At 42.2% G+C, this 14,346-nt stretch overlaps 1 protein-coding gene across 3 annotated transcripts in view; it reads left to right on the top strand.

The window, feature by feature from the left end:
• LOC139164353 (complement factor H-like) overlaps positions 1-14,346 on the top strand; it is a 54,678-nt gene that overhangs the window by 35,449 nt on the left and 4,883 nt on the right. For 2 of the 3 annotated variants that reach the window (XM_070746368.1, XM_070746366.1), the window contains 2 exons: positions 1,133-1,312; positions 8,581-8,745. In XM_070746368.1, the coding sequence (XP_070602469.1) occupies positions 1,133-1,312; positions 8,581-8,745 (345 nt within the window). The remainder of the gene's footprint in view (positions 1-1,132; positions 1,313-8,580; positions 8,746-14,346) is intronic. The other variant, XM_070746367.1, reaches the window with a different exon arrangement.

Genomic DNA, 14,346 nt, shown 5'->3' with positions numbered 1-14,346 from the left:
ACCTGCAGAGGCCAACTAACGGGGCAGAAATTCCTACCAGAAAATTCCTTGGCAACATTGGGCAAAAACTCCTTGCTGAACCAAGTGAAGGTACCACCTTCACCTTGATCCAAGCCATGCCCCTTCATTGTGTGGGAGGAGTTCACCCTCCAATCCTCGTGGGAAATTGGATCCGGTGATTCCCATGGACATCCTCTCTCCAATCCCCGACGTTGCTCCAACCTCTAGTTCCTGGAGAGAGGCGGTCCATCACCCTTTAAGGATGCCCAAAAGGAGCATGCGCAGTTGCTTCTAATTGCCCATTTCTGCCCCTAACCTGCCAAACCCCAGTGACTAAAGGGAGGCCTATTTAATATCTAAGTGCGCTGCACCCCCTAACCAATCCAGTTCGCACCGTCAGTGTGGAATAGGTGAAAAAAACGCCTGCCTCTAAAGGGGAGGCCACAAAAAATTCCTATTCGGCCCCGAGGTGACCTCCTTAGGACACACTGTTGATAGCGGAGGGTGGGCGGGTGTTTGCTCTGGGCAACGAAGGAAGCAAAAAGGAGGTCCTATCCGGATCGCCCTTAAATAGGGCGATCTAGGACCTCCCCCGACCAGCAGGTAGCGCACTCTCCTGGCGCACTGCCAGAAGCTGAACTTCCGGGTTCCAAACGAACCCGGAAGTTCGGAGCTCTGAAAAGAGCTAACTCACCATCCCCCCACCCCATAGGCAATTTCGGCCGGCGGTTTAATCCACCAGTCGGGCATTTCTGTCGAAAGGCATGTTTGGAATGTATTCTTGGTTGAGGCAGCTGAGCAGCTCTGTCAGTTCTCCTCCCACTGCTGCTTATGGCAACTTGAAAACTGGTCTGGAAAGCTTTGTAAGTTGACATCCGTACAAATTGAATGTTAAGTGGAATATGGATGTTCACATATATTTTCCTCCTTCATTTGATCAGAACTTTTTGTTACAGATATTAAAGGCCTCTAACAAAACTGAAAAAATAAAAACTGTCTGTGATTTTTTATATTGATTGATTGTTTGATAATGGAGTTGTAGTGGGTATATAAAACAAAGGGCAAATTGTTAGAAGCAGCTAAATTATTAATATGTTTATATAATAATTCCTTTTTCTGCTGCTTTCAACAGAGGAATCAAAAACATGTGGACGACCTCCAAGGATTGATAATGGATTTGTTGACAATGTTCAGTCATTCATATACAGGCATGGTGACACCGTGGAATACACATGCAATCGACAATATTCCATTATTGGGACCAACCCAGCTAAGTGTCTTCATGGGCAGTGGGAAGTACCATCATGTCTCAGTAAGCTAGAGTGTTATTATTGAACCTACAGAAATGAATTTTAAGCTTGTCTTGGAACACATCAGTATTTATTATTGACAGGATTGCTCAGAAGTGTGATTCAGTGGGATAACAAAGGGAACTGCCAGTGTGGTTATTTTTTCTTTCAGATCCCTGTTTAAATGGGATTTTCACAGGATCTATAAAAAGGAAAGGTTTTACTGCTTTTGAAAATGATTCAATTCAAACATAAACCTGGTGGGATTATGCCGATTCATAGAAATGGCCTCTGATGATAAAAGCATTATGTGGCTCTTCTAGTACATGGCAGAACCAAATAATCCAGGTTATAACTACTGGTTCAAGTTTACTGGTACCTCATCTTGGCAGATTCTAATTCAGTGCAGTGCAAATTCAGTGGTGAAAAAAGTAAGGCTTTATCATTGGCCGAGAAAAATCAAAGGGATAGGTATAGAATAGGTGGCATGTAGATCAACAACAGTAACTTTGAGATGGATGTAGGAATCTCAATGGACAACCACTTAAATATGAGCCAGCAGTGTGCAGCAGCTGCTAAAAAAAAAAGCCAATGAAGTCCTAAGCTATATCAATAGAGGAAACATTGACGGCAGAAAAAGACCTCATGGTCCATCTAGTCTGCCCTTATACTATTTCCTGTATTTTATTTTACAATAGATATATGTTTATCCCAGGCATGTTTAAATTCAGTTACTGTGGATTTACCAACCACAGCTTCTGGAAGTTTGTTCCAAGCATCTACTACTCTTTCAGTAAAATAATATTTTCTCACGTTACTTCTAATCTTTCCTCTAACTAACCACAGATTGTGCCCCTTTGTTCTTGTGTTCACTTTCCTATTAAAAACACTTCTTTCCTGAACCTTATTTAACCCTTTAACATATTTAAATGTTTCAATCATGAACCCCCTTTCCCTTCCGTCCTCCAAATTATACAGATTGAGTTCATTAAGTCTTTCCTGATATGTTTTATGCTTAAGACCTTCCACCATTTTTGCAGCCTGTCTTTGGACCCGTTCAATTTTATCATTATCTTTTTGTAGGTGAGGTCTCCAGAAATGAACACAGTATTCCAAATGTGGTCTCACCAGCACTCTACACAGCGGGATCTCAATCTCCCTTTTCCTGCTTGATATACTTCTAGCTATGCAGCCAAGCATTCTACTTTCTTTCCCTACTGCCTGACTGCACTGTTCACTCATTTTGAGCCTGTCAGAAGTCGCTATCCCTAAATCCTTCTCTTCTGAAGTTTTTGCTAGCACAAAACTACCAATACAATACTCAGATTGAGGATTCCATTTGTCCAACTGCATTATTTTACATTTGGAAACTTTAAACTGCAGTTTCCATTGCTTTAACCACTTATGTAGTAAAGCTAAACCATTTGTCATATTATAGACGCCTCCAGGAATATCAATCCTATTGCACACTTTAGAATCATCAGCAAATAGGCAAACCTTCCCTACCAAACCTTCCCCTATGTCACTCACAAACATATTAAAAAGAATAGGACCCAGAACAGACCCTTGTAGCACACCACTTGTAACCAGGCTCTGCTCAGAATACTCACCATTAACAACAATCCTCTTATATGCACACTTCAGCCACCTGCAAATCCACTGAACTATCCAGGGATTAAGTCGAATCTTCACTAATTTATCTATCAGCTCTTTATGTGGAACCTTATCAAAGGCTTTCCTGAAGTCCAGATAGGCAATATCCAGGGCACCACCTTCATCCAACACCTTTGTGACATAGTCAAAGAAATCAATGAGATTAGTCTGATATGATTTGCCCTCAGTAAAGCCGTGCTGGTTTGGGTCGAATAAGTTATTGGTTTTTAGGTGCTGATTTATCCTCTTTTTGAGTAGAGTCTCCATCATTTTAACTATAACTGACGTCAAGCTAACTTACCTGTAGTTATTAGCTTCTTCTCTGCTACCCTTCATGTGGATAGGCACAACACTGGCCATTCTCCAATCACCAGGAACATCTGCTGTTAAAAGGGATTGGGTAAACAAATCAGTCAGGGGGGCAGCGATCACATATCTGAGTTCTTTAAGAACTCTGGGATGGATGCCATATGGAGGAATATTATCAAGGTCACATGAAATGTTAGTACTGCTTTATACTGCTTTGGTAAGACATACTTGGAATACTGCATCCAGGTGTTTTTTTTTTACCATAATAGAAAAAGATGTTGAAACTCTAAAGAGGATGTAGAGAAGAGTAGCAAAAAAGTTCATGTGGCTCAGGAGAGGTGGAGATCATTGGTCACACAGACCTTCAATGTTCCTTTTACACAGAGTTATGAAAAAAAATCATTCCAATAGCTGCTAGGTATCCTGGCTGTTCTGACACTTCTTATCTCCAGTGGCTATTTAAGGACGAGCAGTCCATAACTATAACACAGGCAGCTATATTCTGTGCAACAGCATTGAGGATTCATCAGAAACACATGTCTAAACCACTATAGCTATTTTATACAAATGTGGCAAACCTTTGCACTGATTATTCCTTTCCCTTTTACTATTAAATAGATTGTAATTTTAGTATAGTAGACCATATGTAATTGACAGATTGGATTTTATCATAAATAATTTATTATTATAAATAGTGTGTGTGTATGTGTGTAACATTTTTGCTGATAATGAAAAGGAAGGGAGACTAGTAAGATCGAGCTCTTTACATACATACATACATACATACATACATACATACATACATACATACATACAGTAGATACATGCACACACATATACATACATATATGCATACATACATACACATGCATACATACATATATATATTCTGTATGTGTCACATGTTTTTGCTGAATTTGAAAATTAAAGGAGACTAGGATAGATCTATTTTGGCCTTATTTTGGCCTCATCAGCTAGCCATCACCTCACTGGGATTTGAACTTGCAGGAATATAGTTTGTCAGCTATGAATAAATTAATTAACTGCCTTGGAAATGGCCCTGGGTTGGGCCGAGAGGCAAAAGGAAACATTTATCTCCTCCCATATTTGGGTATACCAGGGTGATTTGACAGAAACCCCCCCCACACACACACATATACATACACATTGTGTGTGTGTATATATGTGTGTGTGTGTATGTGTGTGTTTTCATTGATTTCGTAGAAAAACCTGTGATACATACACACATATACATATACATACACAAACCCCTTTGCATAAATAAAAGAGATGACACGTCCCGCCTACCAGAAATTTGGAAACCAGCCTTAAACAAAAAAAACACTTCATAATAATCAGCATGTCAATCCTTCTAATAATTATGATTTTAGAATTTTATATTTGGAAATCAGCCTTAAACAAAACACTTCATAAAAATCTCCATGTCATTCCTTCTAATAATTATGATTACACCAACCAATCAGATCACTGAAACATAATCACCCAATCTATTTGCTACATTCAAAACAAATCTCCACCCCCACACTATATACTAGGAAGAAATGACAGTTGCTAACATTCCATTTACAACAACACAAAGATTGGAACTTCAGCCTGATGATGGTGAATGTGATTTCGCCGAAACGTCGCATAGACATGCAAAATATTACACAGGGCAAACCCGAACTCAGAACAATCTACATATATATATATATATATATATATATATATATATATATATATATATATATATATATATATTATATATATATATATATATATATATATATATATATATATATATATACTGTATGTATATGTATATGTATATGTATATATATATATGTAGATTGTTCTGAGTTCGGGTTTTGCCCTGTGTAATATTTTGCATGTTTATGCGACGTTTCGGTGAAATCACATCCACCATCATCAGGCTGAAGTTTCCAAGCTTCGTGCAGCACGAAGCTTGGAAACTTGGAAACTTGGAAACTTGGAAACTTGGAAACTTGGAAACTTGGAAACTTGGAAACTTGGAAACTTCAGCCTGATGATGGTGGATGTGATTTCACCGAAACGTCGCATAAACATGCAAAATATTACACAGGGCAAAACCCGAACTCAGAACAATCTACATACATATACCCGTGAAAATTTACGAAAACAAAAATATATATATATATATACATACATACCGTATTTTTCGCTCCATAAGACGCAGTTTTTTTCCTCCCAAAGTAGGATGAAAAATCAGCCCCGTCTTATGGAGCGAAGATGCAGGCAGGGAGGGGGGGGGAGGCTGCGAACTCGGAAGCGCCATCCCGCCAGCTGGCTGGCTAGCTGCTGCCTGGCCCACCGTTCCCTGTAAGCTGCGCGCACCCCCAAATACACCCGTGCGCGCCCTTTTCCACGGGCTCCCCATCCCCCTGCCAGCCCGCGGGGAGGTGGGCGGGGAGGTTTGGCAGTAGGAGTAAAGGGAGCCGCGGCTGCCCCTGCCTCCCCACGGTGCCTCCGGCCAAATGCGCCCCTGGCTTCTCCACGCTGCCCTATTGCCCGCCCGATCCGCCTCCTCTCCTCCTCTGCCACCTCCTGCCTTGGGGCGCGATCTGCCTCCTCTCCTCCGCTGCCTCCTCCTGCCTTGGGGCGCAATCTGCCCCCTCTCCAATGTCGCTGCCTTCTGCCTTGGGGCGCGATCCGCCCCCTCTCCTCCGCCGCCGCCTTCTGCCTTGGGGCGCGATCCGCCCCCTCTCCTCCTCCGCCGCCTCCTGCCTTGGGCGAGCAATCTGGGAGTCCGGGACTGTGTGGCTTTGCGCCATGAAGAGAAAACGGCCGACTTTTCCCTGTTGCTGGAGCCGTTTCCTCTTCATGGCGCAAAGCAACACAGTCCCGGACTCCCGGATCGCTCGCTTCTCCGGTCAGCACAGCCATCTGCCCAGACAGAAAGAAAACAAGAGAGAGAAAGTGAGAAGAAGAGAGAGAAAGAGGGGGAGAGAGAGAGAAAGAGAGAGGGGGAGAGAGAGAAAGAGAGGGAGAGAGAGAAAGAGAGTGGGAGAGGGGGGAGAGAGAAAGAGAGGGAGAGAGAGAAAGAGAGAGGGAAAGGGGGGAGAGGGGGGAGAGAGAGGGAGAGGGGGGAGAGATAGCAAGAGAGAGAGAGGGAAAGGGGGAGAGAGGGGGGAGAGAAAGAGAGAGGGAGAGAGAGAGAGGAGATAAAGGAAGAGGAGAGAGAGAGAAAGGAAGAGAAAGAAAGAAAGAGGGATAGAAAGAGAGAGAGAGAGTGAGAGATGCTCAGTGAGCCTTTCTTTGAAGTTGCCTTTCTTTCTTTCTTTCTTTCTTTTTCTCTCTTGCTCTCTTGCTCTTTCATTCTTTTTTCTTTCTCTTGCTTTCTTTCTTTCTCTTGCTTTCTCTCCTTCCTTCCCTCCTTCCATTTCTTTCATTCCCCCTCTCTATTTTTATTTCTCTTTCATTTTCTTTCTTTCTCTCTCTCTTTCTTGCTTTCTTTCTTGCTCTTTTTCTTTCTCTCTTTTACCTTCCCTTCCTCTATTTCTTCTTTTCTTTCTCCTTCCTACCTTCTTCCCTCCCTCCCTCCCTTCAGTCCTTCCTCTCTTACTCTCCCCTTTCATAAGTTTCCTTGCTTCCTTCCTCTGTTCCTGTCCCTTCCCCCTTTCTTTCTTTCTTTCTTTCTTTCTTTCCTTCATTCCTTCCTTCCTTTCCTCCCTCCATTTCTTGCTTTCCTTTTCCTTCCTCCCTTCTTTCCTCCCTCACTCCCTTCTTTCACTCCTTCCTCTCTTCCTCTCCCCTTTTTGTCTCAAAATATTTTTTTCTATTATCCTCCTCTAAAATCTAGGTGCGTCTTATCAGCAGGTGCGTCTTATAGAGCGAAAAATACGGTGTGTACACACACACACACACACACACACACACACACACACACACACACACACACATATATATATATATATATATATATATATATATATAGGGTTTTTTTAATGTCGGATCACCCTGGTATATAAATGGGACCATCCTAGTCTCCATTAATTTTAAAATTCCAGCTAAAAAAACATTTGACACACACATATATATATATATATATATATATATATATATATATATATATATATATATATATATATATATATATATATATATATATATATCACAGGTTTTTTTGCTGAATTTGAAAATTAAGGGAGACTAGGATAGATCTATTTTGGCCTTATTTTGGCCTCATCAGCTAGCCATACCCACTGGGACTTGAACCTGCAACCTTTGCCTTGTAAGTCAGAGAATTATCCTCTAGGCTACAGTATCCAATCCCTTCAGCTCTGCACCAGGGAAGGGTTACATATTTTTGTGTCGAATCACCCTGGTGCATTGAAGGAACATCACAAGCTCCTTATTTGCCTCTTGGCCCAACCGAGGGCCATTTCCAAGGCAGTTAATTTTATTGATAGCTGACAATTCTATCTTTATGTGTCACATGTTTTTTTGCTGAATTTGAAAATTAACTAGGATAGATCTATTTTCTGTTGGATATATCAAATATCAAATTGGATATCAAATCCCAGTAAGGGTATGGCTAGCTGATGAGGCCAGAACAAGGCCGAAATAGCGCTATCCTAGTCTCCTTTAATTTTAAAAATTCAGCAAAAACATGTGATATATATATGTATGTATGTATGTATACATATGTATATGTATCAAATGTTTTTGCTATATATATATGGTCTCTGCCTATGACTGTAATAAATTGAATTGAATAGATAAGGGGGCTGGAGTCTTAAAGATAGGATGAACAGATGCAGGAACTGGGTAAGTCTAATCTTAGAAAGAGAATGACAATTGTGTTCCAATATTTGAGAGGCTGTCACAGAGAAAAGGGGTCAAAGCTACAGTTTTTTTTTTAATTGAATGGTTTTCAACAAACCATTCTACCATAGATTTGGACTCTTATGATCTTCACAATTGGGGAGATCTATAACTGGCAGCCTTGAAATTCAGATTGGGAACAGAAAGGAAAGGGATAAGATTATCCCTTTTTATTTGTTTGTTTACCAATCCAACCTGTATGCCACCCACTTCATTAAGGCCAACTGTCTGGTTTACCTGTCTGAGGAGTGCATCAAATCTAAAATCCTACATAAGGGAGTAGATAGTTATGTCTATGATCTGCCATCCAGAATAGAGAACACATGAATAAAGCAGAAATTAATCAATAAATGTATTTAAAATATTAAGTCAGTGTAGAAGAAGAAGAATGGATGGTATAAATAAAAAGAAGAAGAATGGATTTATTATACAAATACTTATGTAACAATATTTGAATTGTTAGTTAATCAACGAACATGTACACCTCCACGGTATGCAGTCTTTGATCCAACTGTTCCACGTACAAAGCACTTTAAGACCAGCCAGGTTGCAAAATACCGCTGTGGTTCCAATCTGCATCAAACAAAATGTGTTGATGGATTATGGCTTCCTGAGCCCCGGTGTGAAGGTATGTTTGCATGCTATGTACAAGTTTCTGCTTTCTTCAATAGGGTGATATCAATCATCTCTAAAAATAAAAGTGGGCACACCTGTGGACTGACTTTCTCTCTAACATCTTTTGAAAGCATACAATTTCTTTTGAAAAGCCTCATGATCAATGTTCCCTCTAAGGCGTGTGGCCGTGCACCCAAAAACTGCGCCCCACGCGGCCTTTTCCAAGGCCACACAATGTTGGAGTTGGGGCAGGGAGTGATGAAAGTGCGGAGGCCGACAAATGTTTTTTTATTTTGAATGTCAGGCGTGCATGCGCGGACGTTCTCCAACCCCCTGCTAGCCCACAGGGCCGGGGGGGGGGGGCGGAGAGACCACAACTGAGAGGCTTGGCACCAGCCCATCCGTGGTGGGCGGCTCCTTTTCCTTCTCCCACCGCCTATGTCTACCGCCGGCAGCCGTTGCCGGCAGTAGATGTAGGCAGTGGGAGAAGGAAAGGGAGCCACCCCCACCACCCCAGGCACCTCCAGCCCCCTTGTGCCTCTGGCCTCTGGCCTCAAGCCGCTGCCGCCCCCACCCCTGCAGGCATCTCCAGCCCCCTTGCACCCCTGGCCTCTCACCACTGCTGCCCATGCACCCACCAGGCGCCACCAGCCCCCTCGTGCCCCTGGCTTCTTGCCACTGCCCCCTACCCGCCCGATCTGCCCCTCTTTCCAGCTTTCTCATCCTCTGCCTCCCACCTTGGGGCACGGCTCCTCCCGCAATGGTGGCTGCAGCAGTGGTGGTGGCTGCAGCTTCTCCTCCTCATCCGGCCGCTAGTGAAGGGGCTGAGAGAGGGGCAGGGCAGGCGCTCTGCGAAAGCGCTCCCAATGAGGGAGCTGCGAGAGGGTTTTTGCTGAGCGCTCCGGAAACGCCCCCTCCCACAGCCCCTTTGCTGTGAACGCTGTCATCCTAGGATGTCAGCGAATGGCCTGCAGGAGAGGAAGGGCAGGCGTTCCCAGAGAAAGCACTCTCACACCTGCTTCTCTCTCACTCTCTCAAAATAAGAAAACTCTTCGCCGGCCTATGCAGAGAAGAAAGGAAGAGAAAGAAAGAGAGAACAAGAGAGAGGGGGAGAGAAAGAGAGAGAGAGAGAAAGAGAGAGAGAAAGAAAACAAGAGAGAAAGAGTGAGTGAGAGAGAAAGAAAGTGAGAGAGAGAGAGAGAAAACAAGAGATAGAAAGAGTGAGAGAGAGAGAAAGCAAGAGAGAGAGAGAAAACAAGAGAGAGAACAAGAGAGAGAGAAAGAAAGAAAGAGAGAGCAACAGACAGAGCAAGATAGAAAGAGAGGGAGAGAGAAAGTGAGAGAGAGAGAGAGCAAGAGGGGGAGAGAGAAAGAGAGAGAGAAAGAAAGAGAAAAAAGCAAGAGTGAGAGATAAAGAAAGAGAGAGAGAAGAGAGGAAGGGAATAGAGAGAGAGAGGGAGAGAGAGAAAAATGATAGAAAAAAGGGGAGAAAAAAAAGAGAAATGATAAAATGATTGAGGCAGAAGATGAAAGGAAAGAGAGAGAAACGGAGAGAGAAGTGACTCTTGATTTAAAACATATGGTTTAAAGCACCCAAATAATAACAGAGAAAAAAACGCCTAGCCCTTTCCCCCCTATTTATTATTTATTTATTTTTGCTTGTTTGTTTGTTTGTTTGTTTGTTTGTTTGTGTGTGTGTGTATTTATTTATTTATTTATTTATTTATTTATTTATTTATTTATTTATTTATTTATTTATTTATTTATTTATTTATACTTCTATGCCACTCAGTCCCAAAGGACTGCCGCTCAAACACTATACTTTTCCACCCACACCGAAAAGAAATTAGAGCGAACATTGTCCTGCATCTTGTGCTTTTTAAAAGAAGTCCCAATTTTTTGAATGCACGACAAGCTGGAGGGTTTTTTGGTCGCCACTGCTCTTCCTGCTCCTGCTGGTTCATAGCAAAGCAGTCGGCTTGTGACACGTTTTCACTCGAAACCACCTTAAAAAACCCAGGGCCCTCAAGGGTTGGGCAGGCAGAACTCCTACTGGCTCCACGCCTGGCTCCTCTGCTGTCCCTGCCAGTCAGAGGGCCCAGGGAGAGGCGGGCAGAAGGGCTGGGCAGGCTGCCAACCCAAATGCAGCACCCACCAGGAACTTCAGCCTCCCCGAGCAGCGGCACTGGGAAGCAACTCCAACACCCAATCAGGTCTAGCCAGATGGCACTTTGCTCCGCCTCATGGCTACAGAGCTGCTGCTGAGTATGATGTGGGAAAGCCCAGGTTCTTGCCACATTTTCCGGCCACCCTGCGGGGCTCGTCTCACCCCCTTCCAAGGGCTTTTGGATCCTGGCCCCTCCCACCTTTCCTGCTTTGGTCCTGTTCTGTCTGGGTGCCCCCAGACTTCAACACCAACTGAAAAAAGCAGCCAGACACGCTGGTAAAAACAAAGGTACTTTATAGTTGGGAAAACAAACACAGAGACAAAACTGTTCTTACAAACAGGGTTGTTAGGAGGCTTCACAGCAGAGTCATGATGGCCAGACAATACAACAAACTTCTTGCTGGCACACACACCTCTGTAGAGAAGAAGACCCATGCCTCCCCCCAAGGTTTCAGCTTTCAAGGCCACAAGCCAGAATCAGAGACGCCAAAGAGCACAGCCAGATCGCAGGACTCCCAAAGATAATTACAGGAAGGGTGGGCCTGCCTTTTCAGCCTTTCTGGGGAGAACCACACCCAAACCCAGCTGTTGCCTATTTAGTGCTGGAAATACCTGGCTAATTGTCCCCTTCGCTGGGCTGCTCTTCTCTACCTGAGATCGATGATGGCTTGTGCATTTTCATCTAAGGACTCCAGGCTGCTTGCTGGGGAGAGCTCCATCCCGGGGGACTCAGGCTGTTCTCCCTCTCCCTTGGCCTGATATTCCTCCTCCCCATCTGCCTGGGCCTCCTCCTCCTGTTCCTCATCCTCCCCCTCTGAGCATGGAGCCGGCAGAGGTTCAGCCGTTCCCTGAGGAGCCTCAGACGGAATCACAACAGGTCCCGGCCAAGATTTTCTGGGCTCACTGCTACAAAGGAGGTGGCCTAGCTGGGGACCGAAACAGCAGTCTTGCCTTTGGCTTGTGTCCTCGCCTGGGGCGGGGGTTACAGGGCACCACTCTCTGGAACTGCTTCCTGCTGGCTTTGCTTTGAGGTCTGACCACTGGGGGTGGGGGTGGGGGTCTGCCTATTTGTCTCACCCGCTTTTCTAAACCACTTTCTCTTCTCAAGTGCCAGAACCCTTCCTGTCGTCCGATGGGATTCCTGGCAGATTCTCCTTCCTTTGCAGAGCCTCCCAGAGAGGTTTATAAAAGACAGTGCTCACAGATTATACTGCCGCTCAGAGACTATACTTTTCCACCCACACTGAAAAAAAATTAGAGGGAACATTGTTCATGATCCTATGATCTTTGAATTCTTTGCCTAATTTGTTGTTGCAGTGAAACAGTATGCATGTATCCATATCAAAAGAACAGATAATTTTGCTATGTAGAAAAAATCCTTCTCAACAATCCAAGGACAAAAGCAAATACAGAATTGGCCTTAAAATCAGTTCGTTTCTTTCCTAGCAGCTAGTCTGTTTCCTTCATAGCAGCAGCTCCACCTCAGGGATTAAGTCAATTGTACCATCGGAATCACAGATGTGTTGTAGATGTGTTGTAGTCTGCATTTGACAGCATACTCTTGTCCACTTTTCCCCATTAGGCAGCAATCTAAATTCAGTGATAAAATTTCATTTGTCCCATTACAAATGTTATTTGCTTTGAGAATCTCATGTCTTAAGCAATTGAAATGAATTTACACAGAACAAAAGCATGCAAATCTAGTATGGAATTTGTCTTTGATTTTTGGTACTTGCATGGAGACATCTATATCAATTTCTTGGCAAGGTAAAAAAATTTCACTGGAATAAGTTTCAGAATTTCTGCGGCTTAAGAAGACCATTGGATCATTATATTGCTCCTAGTTAATTTCAAAATATCTTCATTAAGGAGAAATTATTATTTATTTATTTATACATATATTTTTGCTTAAATAATATATGTATTCTGTTCTTCTGCAAATCTCTTCAAACCGATTAATTTACAAAAAATGTAACTCCCCCTCATAAATAAATAAGAAACATATTAAAATAAAATGTAAATATTTTAACATTCAGGTTACAAGACATTCATCTTCATTCCTTTCCAAAATTGTGATAATCTGGGATACATCCTAACTATATTTGCATTAATTAAATCTTATTTTTGTTCAGTTCATAGATAAGCAAATATTCAGATGAATAGATAAACTTTGGATTAGATGAATGATTTCAGATGGTTACCTGTCTTTGTGCTAACTGGTGGACTTTCCTCATAATCCAGTTCAATATCAGCTTGTCTATCTTAATCTAATTTATGATCAATCCTGAAAACAATTTTTATAGGTGTCAAAGATCAATACAGTTAAATTTCACTAGTGTATTAATGTCAAAGCTGCAAAGTTTTGATGGCTCCACCTGCTTCATCAATTGTGGCTTTAAAGTACACAGATGTGTACAACAATGACTCATATCATTGGAATTTAATGTAATTAGATATTGTTGTAATTTGCTTGTGACTGTTGAATTGCATTTGACTTTAATGGCTGTTTTGTGAGAGTTTTTAGGTGTAATGTTTAAGGATGAATTGGCAGCAAAGAGTAATCCTCAGAAGAAACAGAAAATTTAAAATTTGATCCTGAAATATTAGTTTGTGAAAAAACAGATTGGCGGATATGTAGACAAATGTCAGAGCAGATAACAGAAAAGAATGATTGAGAGAAAAGATAATAAAGATAGAAAAGATGGAAGCTATACTTCTTGTTTTTTTCATTCCCCACTTGGGTCAATCCTGGCATTCTGTAGGATTTGTGAAAAGGAAAGTCTATGTGGCTTCTCTATCAATATCATTTTCTGATGAAATTTTAGCTGCTGCATCAGTGTGATGGCTGCATTTCCATCAACCAATGGAGACCTAATCAGAACATACTGTTAGGTGCTAATCTTGGTGAAGAATTCTGGAAAGTGAAGTGATTAGTCAAGGATTCCCATCACAGACAATAGGAGACTGGCAAAGAAAGAAATAGCACATAAGACTTTTCATTGCTTTCCAAAAGATTATCAGTATCAATTCCAGCTGTTGATCTATATAACAAATATCTTTTGAAACTTAATGCAAATACTGACTGACAGGAGTAAGGATAGAAGCCTATGGGTCAGCAGACTATGATGGCTGTGGTACCCAAAAATACTTCCCCAGCATCACTTGGGGACATCAGCAGTCAAGAAAAATGAGAATCACTAGTTTCTCTAAGCCTCGGTTGCCAAAGAGAGAAAATTATCATAGGCAAATGTATGGAAAGCTACCAAAAAAATGAAGACTGTTTATCAGCTCTGCTACTCAACCATTTACCAACTGGATGCAGCAAATTTCATTCTATAACTCAACTGAAATCCTGTCTTGAAGAAGCCCTGATAATTTATCATGCAATTATAATTTAGTATCTATGTTTCTATGTTAAATCTGTGATTACGGCATCTCAATCACAGT

The sequence above is a fragment of the Erythrolamprus reginae genome, chromosome 3 (genome assembly GCF_031021105.1).
Source record: "Erythrolamprus reginae isolate rEryReg1 chromosome 3, rEryReg1.hap1, whole genome shotgun sequence".
Lineage (NCBI taxonomy): Eukaryota > Metazoa > Chordata > Lepidosauria > Squamata > Dipsadidae > Erythrolamprus > Erythrolamprus reginae.
The sequence above is the reverse complement of the archived record's forward strand: the minus strand, read 5'-3'. Positions and strand labels throughout refer to the sequence as shown.